This window comes from Kogia breviceps, chromosome 3, assembly GCF_026419965.1.
Source record: "Kogia breviceps isolate mKogBre1 chromosome 3, mKogBre1 haplotype 1, whole genome shotgun sequence".
NCBI lineage: Eukaryota > Metazoa > Chordata > Mammalia > Artiodactyla > Physeteridae > Kogia > Kogia breviceps.
This window is the reverse complement of record NC_081312.1, coordinates 167,558,294-167,578,081: the sequence shown is the minus strand read 5'-3', so window position 1 is coordinate 167,578,081 and position 19,788 is coordinate 167,558,294. Positions and strand designations below refer to the sequence as shown.

General features: G+C 42.6%; 1 protein-coding gene across 19 annotated transcripts in view; it reads right to left on the bottom strand.

Moving 5' to 3' along the window:
* Positions 1 to 19,788, bottom strand: part of CELF2 (CUGBP Elav-like family member 2) — an 838,781-nt gene that overhangs the window by 314,203 nt on the left and 504,790 nt on the right. For 4 of the 19 annotated variants that reach the window (XM_067030234.1, XM_059058978.2, XM_059058981.2 and 1 more), the window contains exon 1: positions 1,983 to 2,428. The exons of 8 other annotated variants lie outside the window; for them this stretch is intronic. In XM_067030234.1, coding sequence (XP_066886335.1) covers positions 1,983 to 2,137 — 155 coding nt within the window. In that variant the 5' untranslated portion in view covers positions 2,138 to 2,428. Of the gene's footprint in view, positions 1 to 1,982; positions 2,429 to 9,231; positions 9,684 to 9,719; positions 10,093 to 19,788 lie in introns of those variants that run through there. 7 more of the 19 variants (XM_067030249.1, XM_067030254.1, XM_067030256.1 and 4 more) reach the window with 4 other exon arrangements.

Below are 19,788 nucleotides of genomic sequence, written 5' to 3'. Positions count from 1 at the left end.
ATAGAGTGATTGCATAGGCACTTAATTTAGGTGCCAGAGAGAAACAAAATATACACACACACACACATACACACACACACACACCCTATAGGGTTTTGTTTCCATGATCACAGCACCTACACAAGAGCTGTTTTTTAAAATACAAATTTTAAAAGCTGTTGAGCTTAAAAACAAAAACACCCAACCAAATACCACCTGATGAAAAGCTTCAATTTCTCATCTGACTGCTTTGCCAGAAGGAAAAAAAAAATCTAAAACAACTCGACGGGGCCCCCTTTTTAAATTTTCACGCCGTTCACGCCGTAACGAGCCATCAGGTATCATGTTTTGGCAGTTGGAATTATTTTGCAGACAGCTCGTCTGGGCCGCTGCTAAACACGTGGGGTTCAGTGAAGCTATTTTATAGCCAAAGATCTTATCAACATCAGTGAAAGGGGGTGAGGCCATGAGCGAGCCCCCCTCCTAGACCTGACCTGGTAGGTGACACCTCTGTGTGCTGACATCCCCGGGGACGGGGCTGTGGGGAACAATGCAGTTTTCTCACCATTTTAGCTTCACTGTAGAAAAACCTTAAGCTCTTCCCGAAGCCCATCCCCCTACCATCCCTAATTGTCTATTTTTTTTCCTTTTTAATCAACTTGCTATTCATTTCCCAAACAAAAGGCAATTCAAGAATTGGAAGCACTTCAAGGGAGAGTTTCTGAATGACCTCATTTTATACGAGGCCTTCCAAGGCAATTGGGTGCACTGTGCTGTTTCAGCACACCCACCCCTCCCCATGCCTCATCTCAAACTGAGTTTTCTCCAGCGGTCATTGTTTGAGCACTGAATTATCACTGGCATTTTTAAAAAACAAACCAAAAACCTCTCCATAGAAACAGAATGCTAATAAGTGTGTTTGTAAATAGAGTCACACTGTTCGAAGGGAAGGTATCCTACCCGTCACCCACCTTCATCAATGAACCAGGATAGAGCCCCCTGACTATAGATCTTTCAACATTTTTGCACAAAGTTTATACCATAACTTAGAGACTGGAGTCTGATAGATAGTGATGCACGTTTATAACCCAACAGTTAATTTTCTTCTCCTGCAGACAGCCCTGTATATTTTGTGACAAATTTCCATTTTTTTAATTATTCCTATGCATAACGTCACAGGTTGCAATCTCTTTAAAAGCAGTAGACAGTCGGCCATGCAACTACAGATGTACCAATACTGTTCCATCTCCTCAAACAGCCACCTTCACAAAAGGGTTTTTCTCCCCTCACTCCTGGCTCTTTATTAAAAACTAGAATCCAAAACATCTTCCCCATCACAGTTTCAAATTCAAATTTTATTAAATAGCTGTTCCATTTTTTTTTTTTAAACCCAATGTACTGAGAACTGTTTGGAGCAAGAAAGACAGGCCCTAGAAGGGGGGGTTCCCATCACTGGGCGTTTTCCAGCCAATAAGTTTGAAATCCGCATGAATTTGAAGTACCTGGGAACGTATCCGACTTTGCGGTCATGTGTTTGTTCTTGGCTTACCCCAGTTTCATCAGTAACTTGTAAAAATAAACAAGTGTTTATGCACTTAAAAAATCCCCCAATAGATCCTTAAGTGATACATTATAAATCTATATTTTCTTAGCTCCATAAAGGTATCCCTTAAAAAATACTTATATCACCAATCAAGTTTAAAATGATCTTATTACACCCCCCCCCCATTTTGAAAGCTTCTGGAATGGTGACTTTATCACATTCCTGAAAAGACTTCAGTAAAATCACACGCCAATAAAGATGACATCGTTATTAAACTCTGATTTTACATTTGTACGGGAATTTTAAGCCGTCGCCTCTCCCTTGAGAACAGCTGCTACTGGCTTTTTGCAATCTTGTGTTTTTCTGAATCTGTTTTCAATAGAGCCAAAAGACATAACGGTGAATCTCTCTCCCTTCTGAAGAGACCCTCCAACGGAAGATGGGTTCTTTGTATACATACCTTCGCGCTCGGAAATGAGATGCCCCTTTAGGGTTTCCAGAAGTTTCCATTCCAAGGGGATGAAATGCTAATACTGTGGACCTGTCAGACCCTGAGCCCAACCAGCCTATCACTTCCCTCTCAGACTTGCCTTTCCCTTTTCCTCCTTTCTCCATTATCCCTCGTGCTGCCTTATTTCCCTCCCCCTTCAGCTTTCTCTTTCTTTCTCCCTCTTTCTCTCTCAAACGGAAGCCAGACAATGCCAGACGGTCTCCTCCACAGCTGTGGGTCTGAGGAGGCAGGTGACCACAAAAGTGAAAAGTCTTGGTGGCTCATCTGTCAGGGAAATCAAGTTTGTCGCGACCAAGGCTGAGTTCTCAACTAGGAACAGCTGTCTCTGGGGTGATTCCTTTCCAGACACCATCACAGGGTGGAGGGGGAGGATGGAAGATCACGTCCCATGAAGTGAGTAAATATATGAAAATTGGGAAAGAGAAGACTGGAGAAAGGGCGGGGAGGAGAAAAAGGCTGGCCTGGTGATACGTACACAAAGGCACTCAGAAAAAACAACCTCTGAAGGAATGTCCCAGCAGCCTCCTGAAGATGCTGAGATTTTTCAAACTGTATCAGGTAGCTTTATCTGGTGCCAGCCTGGCGGTGGGAACAAAATTTATACCTATCAGAGTGGGGTTTTGAGTTCCCTGGCAATCTGCCCTTGAACACCCACCACCCCCAAGAAATGTTTTCCCTAAATGGCCAGAAGTTCTCATCTTACTGTCACATGCTGTAAATTTCAAAAAGAGAAACTACTGTTTGATGAAACACAGCAGCTGAGAGGTGACAGCTGGGTGGATATAGCAGTAGGCATAACATTAGGGCTAGAGAGAAAACAGCAACAGGTGGGGGCAGAAAGGAAGTTTTAAGACTTAGTGGGCAGGGGAGGGGGTGGGGGGTGGGGGGAGGGTGTTGTCTGAGACTGATCTTGGCGAGAAGCAAAATCAGGACTTGAGAGGGACTCTCTGGAGGCATGAAAGCCCCACTGGCCTCAATGTCCCTCCTTCTTCTAAACAAATACATCTTGAAGAAGAGGAAGGATTGAAGAGACCAAATGCTTGGATTGCGTGTAAAAGAGAACACATGAATCTGCTTTACCCACAATGATGATGGATCCCCATCAAAGAGCTTTTCCTTCCGAGGATCAGAAGTCATCTGACACAGTGGATGCAGATCAGACTCTTTAAGACAAATGATACTTGCAAGTGGAGTGAAAAAGATGATAAGATTTAAGAATCAAACCTGTTGGATTCTGCACCTGATTCTGTCAGAGTGGACTGACACTGGGAACACGTCATTTAATTTTCTGATTCATCATCAAGACCTTTGCATGTGCGTGGCCATCATTTCCTTGTAGGGATGGATGGCTGAAAAATCAAAATCTATCACGATCCTCTGATGAGAGGTACAAAGTGTTAACCTAATTATTACTACAGCAATTACATAACCAAGCTATTAAAGTGACATGTAGGTTGAAAATACATTAAGGTTTTGAGCACAGGAAATTTATTTTTTTCCCTATAATATGGTTCAAATCTCTAATTATTTTTAGCTTCTGATAGAGGTTTTTGAAAATCCCAAATGACTTTTTCTTTAAATTTGCTTTTGATGCTCATTCCCATAAAGTCCGTTAGGGGAAAAAAATTCTTTCTTTCTTTCTCTTAAAAGAACTACCCAAAATCCTCATGGAAAAGTGGTGTAGCAATCTACCCAAGCTAAGTGGAAATGTGTTATCTTATCTTATCACTATGGCTGAGTGTAAACCTTTATGTTGCCCAATCTCTTAGTCTCTCATACTCTCTGGTGGTGGCTAACAGCTACATTTGCACTATTTCATAGGAATATGGCAAAGTGAGAGATGTGAATGACTTTGAGGTCTAAGGAAGAAAGGTGATGAAATTAAGGATTTTGTTTGGCTTTGTTTTAATAACAGAGACAAATTCGGGGCATTCTAAGGACAACTTCCCTTTCCTGCTCCCTCTTCCATCCTTCAGGGCCCCCTCCCCTCATTATACACCAGTTGATACCTTCTTACCCACTGTTCCCTCTCTGTTTCATGACTGTCTTGAGCTTCTTAACGAGAAAAGATCATGTCACATAGTATATTTGTTGCTTGGTTGGTTCTGATTACAATATGATACATTTTGGCCCCTCATGCAGATTAGAAGTCACATTTCAATTTCATCATGCTTCAGATTTCTCTATTATTCCCTCCAACATGTGTTCCCATTATACAGATTAAAGCCTGAGAAAAGTGAGCCATGGGTGCTTTAATTCAAAGACCTTGTGAGCTATAAGGGGAACAAGTGAGCATACGCAGGGGAGCTGTAAAAACTCAGAAGCAAAAACGACGGTGATTTTCCCTTTCTTACTGTACAGCTTACTCTGTACAAAACTAGAAGACATGCACAAATCAGTGCACCGCAGAAATGTGGCACTGGAGGAAAATGCGACTTTCAAATGTCAAATATCCAGCATTTGTACTCTTAAGTTGGCCAGGGAAGGAGCTGGCCTGAGTCGTGACTTAGAATCCCTTCCACCATGAGCTGTGTGTCCAGTTTCCCTCTTTGGGTCTGCTTTTTTCACCTTTGAAATGGAATAACATAACTACCACTAACTCTCGGGTATCTGTGAGGATTAAATTATACAAGATGAAAAGAGATCACCTAGTGCCCGGTAGAGAGTAGACTGTCAATAAATTTTGGATTTATTCCTTACTTAAATAATAACACTCCCACTCCCTGATCTTTGTTTAACTCTGGAACTGGCAGATGGGAAGGAAAAGAGGAAGCCAGTCCTAATCCTATTGTTCTTGTAGCATTAAAGTTTTCATTGATTCTAAGGCCAGCAGCCTAACCCACAGGGGAGAGGAGGGGTATGGTTTATGCCAGGCAGGCGCTGAGCATCCTGGGGCTACGGGTGAGGGCTCCATCCCTTTTGATCAAGTCAGTTTCCAAAGCGAAAGTCAAAATGAACCCTAACTGCCACCACCAGGAACGCACGCCACCCATCACCAACTCAGTGCGTTTTCATTCACAGAGACTCTTCCTAAATCATCTCTGAATGAACGGGGAAGCCTATCTGACAGAAACCAAAAGAGAGCTGGGGGTCCCAAAGCAAGATATTCAAAAAGCAAGGCATGACAAAGACGACAACACCACAGGAGGACCTGCAGCCCCTGAATCACTGAGATGGGTAGCTTTACAGGAGCCATGAGAAGAGTCTGATTCATTCCTGCACCAGGTACCACAGTGCCCCTTCACGCCAGTTCACACACCAGCTGGAAGCCAGCAATGCCATCCTTAAGTTTCAACACAGAAGTTTTACCGATTGCAGCTGCAACCTTTCTCAGCCCAGGGAGTCAAAAAGCCATGGATACTGAAGGTGTATCAACCTGATAACTTCAAACCTCATGCTCTTCTCGTCCATGACGACAAAGTTTGTTGAAATGAATGATTATGCAGGAAAATTCTGGTTTTTGTTTTTCTCCTAGGGCACGCTGGCACGTCCTGCTTCCTGAACTGCAGTGATTCGTCACAACCCTAGGCAGCCAATCACGGGCGGGTCAACGCGGAAAGAGGTGAGGGAACAGCTGAGCTGCCCTGGGAACACATGTCACCATTCCCCGTTAACTGTGACCTCCTTGACATAAAAGAAAATGTGCTGGGATCTGTCACAGTCAGAAGAAAGCTATGGATCAGATAAACACACCTGCATGGAATAACCCCTAATGATATCGCATGAGGCAGAAGGCTGCGTCTGGGAACAAAGGGTACCTCATCCCAAATCAGGGTTAACCAGCGCATTTCTGAGTTGAGTAGAGGTTCTCTCTCTCCCTCTCTCTTACATGTACATCTAGCTTCCATCTCAGTCCGACCTCTGGAGATGGGTACCATGGGATCCGAAAGGTGCTTCAGCTCTAGGACAGGTCATTTCAATTCTTAATGGGCTACAGCATTGAAACCTCACATAAGCTTTCCTTCTTCTGACACCCTCTTCCCCCATGTCAGTTAAGTGAAATGCCATGGATCTTAATCTTCTCCAAAAACCACTGCCTCTGCTTTCCTACAGAATGAAAGTCACTGTGAGTTCAGAAAAATTCCCAAAGCCGGTAATAACCAAGAGAGAAGCAGTAGTAGTTTGATGAAAGGAGAACCCGCCAGCACCCCCTCCCCGGCCAACAAATTCCCCAGGAATTACCAAATGTAGAAAGAAATTCAAGGAAGGCTAATCAAGATGATCTAAGGCGTTATTGCAACTGCGTGAAATATACTTGTTACCGCTGGAGGAAGGGCAGGTAAATGCTGCGGAGCCGCAGGAGAACAAACTGCAATTCTGTTCATGATTTCTGCTGAAATCTCTAAACAAGAAACTGAGTTGGATACTTCTGGTTTCCTCACTGCTATGATTATACCAAATCAAGCTATGTTTTTCATCGACAGATTCTGACCCCTTAAATACAGAATGCTCATTCCCACCTAACACTCTTGCATTTGTATATTACCTTCTTTTCATCAACCTAGGTGTTTCCAGGGCTGCGAGCAATGAACTTTCCATCAGCCGCATTTTCACCTAATTAACTGCCCTGATTACAATAATTAGTATTGATTCACTCTTCGAATGACTTCCTGGGTGTCCCAGCACAATCTGCACTTGCTCTCAAGTTCTAGATGTGAATATTAATCAGACGCCTTTCTTGGTTTTTCAGCCCCAGAGGGATATTTTGCAATTGTACACACTCATATTTTGAAAAAGAAAAACTGTGAGGTTTCATTTTCACAAATAAAGGACTGTTGATACATCGAGGTTACAGATCTCAGCCTGTGGTCTGCTGAACACAGCTATGTATTCCTCAGTCTCCTGTGTGAAGGGACTCCTCGGGGTGCTACTGAAAGAAGCCATTTTCCCAGTTTGACTCTTGCTATTCCTTTTCTGCAAGGCTGGGCTTAGAATTAAAATTCACTTTGACATTTGTTTAGGTCACCCTGGAAGGGAATCATCCCACATAGAGGCTGATGGCAGGATACAGATTACATATCTTGTTACTGCTGTGGGAATAGATGTAGACAAGTTTGCCAACTTCGGCCATCTCCTACTTCCCCATCAGGCTAAAGGAAAAGATAGCTGCGTGTCAGACACTTGAATGGGGGGTCTTGGAATTCTGAAAGCTGGTAATGGGTTAAAGCACAAGTGGGAAGGGAGTTCCCTTGTTCTTGGACCTAATATGATCACCCAGGAATTAAAGTGAATAGATCACAGGTAAATGATTATAATTTCGTCAAAAATTTAACGTGTAGGTTTCCAAGACATTTCTTTATTTCAGCGTGCTTCTGACAGGCAGCTGGGGAACACAGGACACTGCCTTTTTTCCCAAACCACAAAAAATTGCTTTGTGACCTTTGTTTTGGAATAAAAATTTCCCACGAATGCAGAATCTAGGTGTGCTGGTAACAGTGGGCCAGTTTCAGATATAAAGCTTCACCAATTACCTTCTATGAGCTCATCCTAAAAGCAATTACTGGCATACCCAATGGAATGAACAGTTCAGATCCCTTTGGAAGTAAGAGAACATAATCATAAAATCCACTTTATTCACACTGGATGACTTTAAAAATATTATTATCCTACAGATATGTTTTGGGTCCAGCCAGACTCTGAAAAAATATTGTCAACAGAAAATTTATGTTCCAGAAGGCAATTTATTGAGCTTGCAACATTAATTTTCATAATTCTGAATTAAATATAACATTTCAACTTAAGTTTAAAAAATTGAAATGCATGTCCAAACGCTAAAAAAAATAGTCAATGTTTCATAACTGTTTTTATAAGGAATACATCTTGTTCCTTGTTTACTGAGAACATCACTAATTTGAACACAGTATAATCCAAGAAGAAATATTTGTAACTAAATACATCTATTTTTAAAAATTTACCCTTTAAAATGATTTCCCTTCTGTTTTTAAAAATTAGGCCCTTAATCTCTATAAATTTACTAATATTTTTCAATATACTGCTCTGGCACAAACAGCTAATTAAAGCAAAACACTAAAATGTTAGAAAAGATATATTCTTTATGGAAACGAACCTTAGTGACATGATTTCCATGTAGATCAATTACCATTTAATATTCTAGGATCAGTTCTTTTATATCTAATGTGAGAATAAAAATGTTTTTAATATTTGAGAAGTTTGCAACAGATTTTTCTATTTTCTCTTTTTGAAGCCTCACTGTTTTCACATGAGAAACCAATGCTTATGTTATAAAAGGAAAGATTCTTGAAGATGTGAGAAACGTTTACCTTGCATAGAAATGCATTTTATGAGCACATAATCATATATCAAAAATTGATACATTCCATAGACACCTTTAACTTAACAATTTAACAGGCTAGATAATGACAGTTTGTGACCAAAATTAGAAGGGCGGAAGTTCTCACTTGTCCTTGAATTTCGAAACTGTTTATCTACCTAGGGGCCAAAAGAGGAGGCAGACATTAGAAATTACAATTTACTTAAACATTAGAAATATACCTCTTAACTTCTCTTGTGTGCTATGTTCCCTAAGTCCACTAAATAGGCAAATTTTAAATCCCCAAGCATTAAATACTGTAGAGGCATGTCTGATAACAAGGTATCTGCCAGAATGATAATAGTGTTACAAGCAGTCTCAATCAGTGAATTTCTTTCTGTAGTTAACAGAGAGGTAAGCAATAAATCTCTAACTTAATCCAACCACATAGCTGCAAAATGCAAAAAGCCCTATGAACGGCAGATATTAAATCTTTTAAAAGCACAAAACCACAAACAAGCAGTCCTAAAAGCTCTTCAATCTGTATAGTCTATATAAACAAGATTAAAGCAGATAAAAGGGTGTTGAGAAAGAAAAAAAAAAAAAAAGCCCCAGACATGCATTAAGCTAGTTTGACAGCTCCATTGTTCAATGGGTCCCATTGTCAGACCCATAGATGTATTCAGTGCTACAATGTCTGCTAGGAAATAAACAAAAGACTACATTTTTCAAAGCAGGATGCCAATTGTATCATAATTCCTTCTCTGCTTCCCAAAAGGTGGCTCATTCTTGGTAAGCGGTAGGACCCTAACACAGATGCAGGAAACAAATATTTGCTTTCAATACAGAGGGACCCAGGACGCCATGCATGAATAGAAGTCTTTAAACAGGTACACATTTTGGCAAACAGGATAAAGTGATCCAAACCTGGTAACACAGAAGGACTATTTAGGTAGGCTAAGTCCAGATTAGAGCGGTATCTGGAACGCAAGTCTAATATGGAGTCTCCTTAGCTCCTTTCTCGCTGAGTATTCCATGCAGAGTGCATAATAATGAAAGAGGCTTAGACATTGCAAAGGAAAAGACAAACCCAGAGCCAGATTCGGAGCCTTTAAAATTATCCACTGGCCGCGCACAAATAGCAGAGAGCAAATACATGATATGCTTGCAAAAGGCAACTCCTGCAAATATAACTCGTCCACAGGAGTCCTTTTCCTTTCTCTTGCTTGCTCTCTCTTTCTCCCAATCTCTTGGTCTCGATATCATTTCCCTCTCCTCTCTCTCTCTCTCTCTCTAGCTTCTTTTTTTTTTCCTTCTAAGATAAGGAAGCTACTTGATTCAGGGCATGGTGATTGTCTCATCCAGCTCTGGAAACTAGCACGGCATACGTTAAAACAAAGAACACAGTAACATACCTTAAAAGCAGCTCTTCATTTCTCATAGTAACAGCGGATTTGGGACAGCGCATGCTTTCTGCACAGATACACTGATAGTCTCAACAAAAGCCAGTTCAGAAGTGCGCTCCAACATCAATGCCACAGTAGCTGTTCACTAATGTGCGCTCCCCGTCTCTCTCCCTCCCTCTCTCTCCCTCTCCTTCTCTCCCCACTCTCTTCTCTAGTCAAATTCTGAATGGGAGAGCAAAGGGGCTCCTGCAGATCCACTAAGTAGAAATAATCCTCTCTGACAAGTTATGTTGTCTAAGCATATTTTTACATTAATACACGGCACTGCCTATAGGGGTCTTGCTTCCATTCACTTGAGCCTGGCTGGTGTGAGTTCTCCTAATTACCATCTTTAGAAATTGGAAAGAAAAATAAGTAACTCATTTCCTTCTTTGTCTTACACGTTTCATAGCAAAACCAAGTTCACGTTTTCTCTTTGCCATCCACTGTCAGCAAGCATCGCAGATGACTCACAGAAGATGTGGGTATGTCAGGGTGATGAAAAGGATTTTTGCTTCTCTTTTCTGGGACACTGAATTCACAGTTGGATTCATCTCTTCCTCTCCCCTTGTCCTCAGGCAGAGTGACAAGGTCAAGACCCTTAGCCCCACCAAGAGGTTTGAGGATGCAGAGGATAGAGATTGGGGGACTTGGAAAGATTTTAACTCTGTGAGCCCCGGAGTTCTTGGAGGTTCAGGGCATAATCCACCTGAAGCAGGACTTCTAAAGGAGGCAGGCGATGCAAAGATTGTTTGGTCATATCGAAATCTCCTAATAAACACTGGAGCATCAGCCTCAAAAGACCAATTAGATGCTCTTTTCCAAAATAAGAAAAAAATCTGCTTCCTTACTTCCTTAACCACACCGGGCATAGCATATACAGTTAGCCAAGGAAATACACGCTGTCCTTCTGCTTATTGGAATTAGAAGAATTCCACGCAGATCAGCCAAGTAAAAGAGCAAGTTAAACACACAGAGAAAAGATGAGACACTATGGACGGAACGGTCAGTTGTCTAAAACTGCAGATGAAGGCATTGCTCCTGGAGGTGCGTGCTGACCGGAAAGCCAAGAGCCCGCTCAGCTTGGATGGGAACAATGCGGAACACAGCCCGAATCGGATCTGGATCACTGAACGCTGGTTTCCTCACTCCCAGGTTCAAAACACTTCACCTGTCCTCATCAGCACAACCGTGTAACTCAGTAATAATCTGGAGTTAAGATACTTGGGGGAATAATAGTGGCGCAGGGAAGATAATGGCATGTCCCATTACCCTCCCATTTGGAGATCTTGAATATACCCCAACATCTTGCTAGATCTCTGACTTATGACCTCTGAACTTAGCCTTGGCCCACAGCTAAGGTAATGGAGATGTTCTGGACGGCGAGGAAGGTGCTTTCAGGGTTACTGCACAGTAATCGCGTTCACTTTATGACAACGACCAAAGGGGACGGAAAGCAGTCCCCATCCCCACTTCTAGACGGCAAGAAGACCACGTGACGAATAACGTGACTGGGGTAAAATAATGAGGCAAGAGCTCTGTCCTTAAAACAAGCACATTTTTACATTGCCTTCCTTCATGATAGCAACTAAAAGGTAGAGAGTGAATATATAAAAATGAATGACCTTGCCAGGGAAAGATACTGTATACAATCTAAGGTGTTCTTTTATTTTTTTTAAGTATCCGTTTATTTCTCTTTTTCTGTTTGTTTTTTTTTTTGGCCGCGAGGCATGTGGGATCTTAGTTTCCTGACCAGGGATCGAACCCACATCCCCTGCACTGGAAGCGCAAGGTCTTAACCACTGGACCACCGGGGAAGTCCCTAAGGTGTTCTTTTCGTGCAAGATCAACATCACGTAAATGAGTTTGGAACCCCAGACACTGCAGAGAGAGAAAGAGTTTGAGCCGTTTCCCTAGCGACTTGTGCTGAGGCAGGAGTCACCTTACCTCTCTGGAGCTCTCTTTGCCAAGCAGTGAAATGGGGGCGACAAATGCTCATATATTTTAAAGCACCAGAAGCGCGTGTGATGAAACTGGGTGTGTTCCACCAGTGCAAATATTAATAAAAAGTGGAATGAGTGGCCTGACACAGGCCACGGTTTTGTCCATCAGAAAATAGTAAAAATACACTGCTCCAACACAAAGCCCTTTTTTAATACTTCCATCCAATTTCTAACAGGGCTAAACTATGAGGCAAGTACTAACACGTAGCACTAATGCATTTGCTAATCCATAAATAGATTCTTAACCCTGGAAGCCAGGGCTGCAGTATATGGGGGGCTATTCCTCTAGTGAAATGAATTATGGATCCTTAGCAGTAAGGACAGGGATGGAATCAAACCATTAAATATTTTATATTCCTTCTACTTCCTTTTGAGTCTGGGGACCTAAATAATGAGAAAGCTGTTGAGGTAAGAGTTTAGTACTTGTCCAAACGCCAATAGGATGACAGATCAGGGGTCTTACAGCCACCAGTTACCGGTGCTGAACGTGGGGATAGAAAGCTGAGCAAATATAAGGCAGGCGTGTCACACTGCATAGGAATTCTCTGACTCCAAATCCACATTGGATCAGTCTTTGTATTCTTAATCCACCCAATCGAATAACCTTCCCTTAGCCGATCCTTAATAACTATTCGTTAAATAAAGGAATGAATTTGTTTTTAACTCTTGGGACTTCGGGGAGAAGACTTTTATTTTCAATATTCCTTTATGTAGCTTCCTTAACAAATTTTGTAGGTGGGGAACACTTCTTACTCTAATTCAGGCATTCCACTGGCACAGCTCACAACACTGGGAGGTCTTTCCCTGCCGTCGTGTTTCACATTTCAAGACCTTTTCACGTTTTCGCTGATGAATCTCTCCAACACTCTGGGGTGGGCACAGCTGGTTCTGTTACCTGCTCAACTTTAAAAGTTCAAGTGCAGAAACAATGAGCAACTTGCCCACAGAAGGTAGATAATGACAGAGCTTGGAAACTCAGTCTACCAACCCGGAGCCTATGTTCTTTCCACCGCATGGCGATGCAACCCAGCGACCCCACTGTGCCCAGGGGTGACAGACACACACCCGGGAAGGCATGGCTTTGAAGCTGTGTTTATTGTACACCTTCCTAAAGTGATGTTAATTACCTTAGAGGATAGATAGTAAATGATTAAAAAACTGATGGAAAGGCTATGTCTGGGCTACTAGAATTTATCAATTCCTTTCAAAACTTTATTTCAAATACCGTTTGAGTTGAAACTAGACAGACCAAGCACTTTTGGAGACCAATTTCTTTTTGAGGTCATCTAGAGTAGGAATTAATTTTTAATAATCCTGATTATTATTAAATTTGTTTTGTAGGGGAAAGTTTTTTAAGAGGATGAGGATTATAGTAGTAATTAGCAAAGAAGAACAATGAAAATTTAGTTTATTTCAATGCCCTCTATATCCAAAAAGATTTTTTTTAACTGTAGAAATTAAATGTTTAGCTAATAATGCAAATTTGGTGAGGGAAAAAGTGGAGAGGTACAGCAATGTTGAAGTATGGGGGTGAGCTGTGAATCAGCCAGATCTCATGACCTTCCCAGATATGAGGTTCCTAAAAAAATTTTTAAAGGTATATGATATGTGCATTTCTTTATGTTGTAGATAATTCCTCGAATAAAAAGCTAAATTTCCAAATGCAACCATAACTGCTCCAACTGTTTTCTGCCTTCTATGCCTGGTCTTTGCCTTTGGATATTTACATTGCAAAAGTAGTGGAAAATGCCATTTCAGTGGAAATGTATGATATGAAGTATGTTAGGGATTAGGGCCTGGCAGTACAGAATCCTTTGATAAAAAGGATGGGGCACTAAAAAAATCTAGTCTGCCTCTCAGATTCCCATCGTAAAAGAACCATCTTGAAACGTGGAGGCACCGAGGATATTCAATCGATTTAGTTGCTGGTTCCAGATACTGCCTGCGTCCACTCAGGGTGCTAAAGCAAAATACCACAGAGGTGGGGGCCTTATAAGCAACAAACATTGATTTCTCACAGTTCTGCAGGCTGGGAAGTCCTAGATCAAGGCACCAGCCCGGTCAAGTTCTGGTGAGGGCCCTCATCCTGGTTCATAGCTGGCACCTCCTTGCTGTGTCCTCACATGGTAGAAGGGACAAGGCATCTCTGGGAGGCTCTTTTTTAAGACCACTAATCCCATGCATGACACCCTCATGACCTAATCCAGAGACCCCCACCGCCTACCACCATAGCATTGGTCATTAGGATTTCAACATATGAATTTGGTTGGGGGTCACACACATTCAGACCATAGCAGATACCAAGAGTTGCCAGGTTTAACTAAGAAACATACCACATTGTTATGAAAGATGGAAAGAGCATAGAGTCTGTGAAGTGAATATGAAGAAATGACCAAAGTCTACAAGAAATGGGTTTGCAGCAAACTCAGCACATGACATGTAGGAGGTGCACAGTAAAGTGGTAAGTCTGTGTGTGAGGGGGTGGATTTCCATCCAGGGCTGATGTCAAGCAGCAGACACAAAGGTCCTCTGACCAGCTCTGTCAGCCTTGGAGGAAGGGTCTCTATGGGCAGAACGGGGCAAAGCAGTGAAATCTGCACACAGGAGCCAGAATGAATAGAACATGGAACAATCCTGTGCTTCCAGACCCTGCGCTCCCTCCTGCCTTGAGGGGAAAGACCTCCAAAGCCCCAAGGTTGTAAGTATCACAAATCACTACCTGAAACATAAAACTGACAGTTGGTTTAACGTAAAACCATAGCAGCCTTAGCAAAGAAAGGATTTGATGGTCATCTGAGGGTCTATGTTACCGGAGTTCCTCTCACTTGAGGGTTCACAAAGTTACCACCAAATCAAGCAGAAGGCAGCTATCCCTGTGACCAAGGGTCCCACGTTCCACATGGACATTCCTTCTCCAAGCCGTGGAATGATGCACTTATTTGCAAAATGGAGATGTTTTCCTAGAACTGGGACATGGGGATGAGTAATCGGCAGGAGGAATTGTAAAGCCCCTTAAAATGATCAAGCGCCATATTTACCAATGAGTAGGTGTAAATAATAAACCATAAAGTACTTAGAGCTCCAAGAAGCCACTTGAAAATAGGCCCTAGATAAATTTAAGAGGCTTTATTATTATAAAGAGTAATAATAACTTGCCTACTATAGACACAAGGGGCTATGAAAACAGACACCACAAAGTGGGTTTGGAGATCTATCTCTGTGTAGGTAGGTTTGAAAGGTCTGTTGAAGGCAAAGAGAAGAAAGTCAAGGATCTCCCGTGAAAATGGACTACTGTAAGTAGCCCCGTTGATAAAATAACTAACTTTGGCTTGTGAGCTCATATGACTTCATAAATAACATGTACACAACAGAGTGGTCATTTTTGGCCTGACGTTTTGCTGAGGGCCACCCTTGGGCATATGGGAAATCTTGAGAAGGCTACAGGTGAATATGTGTAAGTTACGCGTTAACATTTGCATGGGAAATGGGCCACGTTTATTATTTCTATTTTTAAAGACAGACACGTACATGCAACTGCCTGTCCGCTCAGGCTGACACCTCCCAGAGACTGTAACTTGACTGTTATCCATGAGTCTTCTCGATGGCCATGTAGAGTTTGGTGCACTTGGGGAACCGTCTTTCTTAGTGGTTTTGATCCTAGGGAATCATAAGGAGTGAACAGCACAGGCGTAATGAAGACCGGGATAGAGCAGGTAGCTCTCCTGATTGGAAGGTGAGACCAAGATGAAGTGAAACAGAAATGAAACAGAAACCCAGATGGTCTGGGAAAGATGGTTTTGAAACTATCACGACAGCTCTCACAGAATATGCAGATGCTTTAAATGTTACATTTCTTTGTATATGACTCTCTGAAATGAAATTATCTACTTATTTACCTGTTTATTATCCCTTTCCTCCATCTGAACCCAAGGTGCATTAAAGCAAGAACTCACTCCATTTTTATCACCACTTTAGGCCAATGTGTGGCATATGGCAGACACTTAATAAACTTTTGTTCAACAGCTGAATTTCTTTGTGAAGCATTCTTCTTACTGAGTGACCCAATCTCAGTGTCACTACATGACATGACTTATGAAATACTGATACCACAGTCAACCGTGACAGTCGCTGGGCTAGACCCTGAGAGGGACAGAAAGATGCAGAAGGCTGTGTCTCTGACTTTAAGAAGTGGGTAGATTCGTTGAGATGGAATGATCAGCTTATTGTCTTAATATTGTTTTAAACTGTAAGGCACCATTTATATGGGTGCACAGAAAATAAAATGAAAAGTGATACATTTCGCTCACGACTTTCCATCAAGGCTGAAGTTTGGGAGTTGACAAATTGCAGGCAGGTAGGACCAGGCGTTGAGGAAGAGATGAGTAGACAAAACTTTCAGAACTAAGAAGAGCGGGAGTTGGAGGGTGATTTACGGGGTATCTTGCAAAATACAAGTGTCTTTATGGGCAGGAAGCAAGCATCAGAAGTCGGTCTAATTTTTGCTTCATTCATTTTCAGTCGACCTATTTCCTCTATTTAACTCTTTATATATGTTGGTAAGTTATCCCCTTCGCTCAGTGTAGTCCTGCCCTACTTCCCTCTCAGCTCATTGAGATTCCCCAGGGATTTACAGCAAGTGATTCCCCCTTGTTAAGTTTCCTCCTCTGCCTGCTATTAAAAACAAAACGGTAAATGCTATTAAAGGCCACCCGCACATTCTCAAGGCAGTTCCCAATGAGATGCCTCCTCAATTTCAAAACTGTATTAATTCGATTTTGCTTTACGTTGCAGGGATTGACACGAAACGCGACCTTGACCTCTCTATTCCTGCTAGGTCAGTTAAATATTGTTATGGTGGGTATCGGAAATGCACAAAGAGCACGACTAAGTCACGAACGTCGAGGGAAAGTTCCTAGAGGCTCAAGGGGAATGGGGAGGAGGCACAGAGTGACCCCAAGCTGAGGGAGGAAGGACACTGCATCCCAGGCTAAAACCTGGCTGTCAAAAGCTATGAAGGATTTTAAATGGCTCTGCATCTAGAAAGATGACTCTGGTTTCAGTGTGGAGCGTGACCCGAAAACAAAGAAGAGCGTGTTGTCAGGGGGACAGCAGGAGAGCTGCTGTACAGCTAAGAGGCCATGTGGCCTGTGAGATGGGTCTTCTATTCGTGACCACTGCCTATTAGTTGGGCTTGAGATCCTCCACGTAAGATGAAATCACTCAATTACCAGAGCAATTCAGTAAATTGCTATTATCATCCACATCAAGCAAATGAGGACACTGGGGCCTGGGAGGTCGAGAGAGGCCCAAGCCAACAAGTGCAGTGATACTGGCAGAGACGGGGGCAAGCTCAGCTCTTTTCACTGTCCTACGTGGTCCAGGCAGTACGTATCTAGAGACAAGAAGGGGTAAAAAGATATTTTAGTGGTAGAATCACTATAGGGACACCTGAATGGGTGGAATGGAGAAAACAGCTGAGTGAAAGATAATTCTGATGTTTTCTAACCTGGACGTTTTGGCAAATGATGACACTGCTAAGTGAATGGAAACCCAAAAAAGCAAACAGGGTAGATGGGGAAGATAACCGATTCCACTGAGGGTAATTTGAGCTGGAGACGCCTGCAGGAAGGTCTTCCAAGCAGAGGAGTTAGAACCACTGCAGTGGATGAGATTGGCTGGGCGGAGTATTGAGGGCTTCTGACCAAGACCAGAACCCCAGGCAAACCAAAATTTGAGAAGGAGGCAAAGAAAGATGCTCCAGTGAAAGAGAGGACTGAACACATCACCAAGGAGCTTAAACCCAGATGGAGAGAGAAAACATATGCATTTGAGGTTTTAAGTGACCTTGCCATATATGAGATCATGAATTACCTGTTTAGATGCTAAATGAAAAAGCAGGGCAGTGCAAATCAGAGGCAGGAACATTCAGAAAGTTTCAGGAATCAGTTGGGAACTGGGGCAATAACTTTAAAAGGCAGCCTGATTTTAAATTAAGGAAGCAGGCTGCTTCCACACCTGCATACTCGCTGGGGCGGGATGGGGAGGGGGAGATCCAAGAGGTCCTGGATCAAATCCTGCTTGCTCCAGGCTGACTCTAGCCAAACATTCATCTACTTGCCCTGACTTTGAGATGGCAGTGAAAAGTGCCCTGCTGTTTGTCACCATCTCCTTGAAGGCATAACTGAAAAACCAGGAAGGGAGGGGAGGGGGTAGAGGGGCTGCATCCAGCTTGCAGAATAGGAAAGCAACAATGCAGAACAAACTTGTATGCTTCCACAGGCTGGCTGGATCCACCAGCTCAAAAAGGCAACAGCAGAAGTCGTTTATGAACTGTGCATTTCGCCAGATTAGGAGTCCAAAAGTTATAAGGAACTATAAACTCTAGACCTGGAAAGCATATTCCAGGGTCAATGGTTCTAAACTTTTGAGTGAAGTATCACACATTTAGAGGAGAGGACCCACAACTGCTCCCTGAATATTCACAGAGTGAACAGATCCAATGCAATTAAACCCAGTTTCAACTAAACCATGCGTCCGTTTTTAATTCCATAACCAAAGCATGACTGGATGAATATAAATATACAGGAATTAGAGTGCTTGTGAGTAAAAGTTGTTAGGGAGACAGTGAGTCAATTGAACAAGACTTTCTCTAGAACCCACCTACTTGTCACCATGTACGCTCTCCTAATTCAGCCTCTCCCAGTTCTTAAGGAACCTCTGACCCATGCTATACATTTCAGCAGTCTCTGATACCAAAATATGCTCATTAGTTGCCCCCAGCTTAGAACCCATCAGAGCTTTCCCCCTGCCCCATGATGAAGTCCAAGTCGCATAATACGGTTCACAAGGCACCTGCACATCTCCAGCCTCCTCTCGCAGGTTGTCTCAGCCAATACACAACATTCTTTGCACCATTAACTTTTTTCAAGTCCTTATAAATATGATTTCTCTCGCCTCTGTGCTATTGTTCACGCTGTTTCCTACATGTGCAAAACTCTCCCGGTTATCCTCATCCTCTCACCAGGTTTATTTCTGCATCTCCTTCAGGACTTGGCTTTATGAAGTGCTAAGCAGAAAAACAGACTCAAAAAATACTTGTTGGGCTTCCCTGGTGGCGCGGTGGTTGGGAGTCCGCCTGCCAATGCAGGGGACACGGGTTCGTGCCCCGGTCCGGGAGGATCCCACGTGCCGCGGAGCGGCTGGGCCCGTGAGCCGTGGCCGCTGGGCCTGCGCGTCCGGAGCCTGTGCCCCGCAATGGGAAAGGCCACAACAGTGAGAGGCCCACGTACAGAAAAAAAAAAAAAAAAAAAAAACTTGTTGCCTGGTTGGCTGAATCCATGAATAAGGAAAGGACATCATCTCAGCAACAAAGGAGATACCCAGATGTCATAATATGGTCCCAGTTATTTTAAAAATTTTTTTAGGGACTGACATGTTAGCTATCTAAAGCTGAATTTGAAAGAGGTACCAGTCATGGCCCCTGTACTCAGAGAATGTATAATCATGTTAGAAAAACAGAACTTACATGATACAAAGAACAATATCAGGTCTACTGCTGTGATGTACCATAAGCCGTAAGAGTTGCAAGGAATGAGAGGTAAGAGTTGGCTGGAGTGATATGAGAGAAATAAGACCTGAGGGCATCTTGAAGAATATGCTTGCATTTGGGGAGGATGTGGAGACAAAGGGTGAGGATACCCCAAGCAGAGGGAACCAGTGTGAGAAGAGTTTACATAGGAGACAGTGGAGAGAAAGTCTGACTAGAAGAGCATGAATGTTGACAAATGTGGGGAAATAAAAAAAATGAGGAAGAGGGAGGCCAGCCTGTGAATCTTGACAATGGAGCAAAAGAATCTGGATTCCACATCATAAGAAATGAAGATTCAATGTAACTTCTGGGTCAGCAAATGAGCATCCTTTTTCAAATATGCCAATGAGAAAGTGAAAAACAACTCTGGCAGCTGGGAGCTGACAGGTATGCCATGATGCTTCCAACTAAACATAAACAGAATAAAAAATAATCAGACTTTGAGATC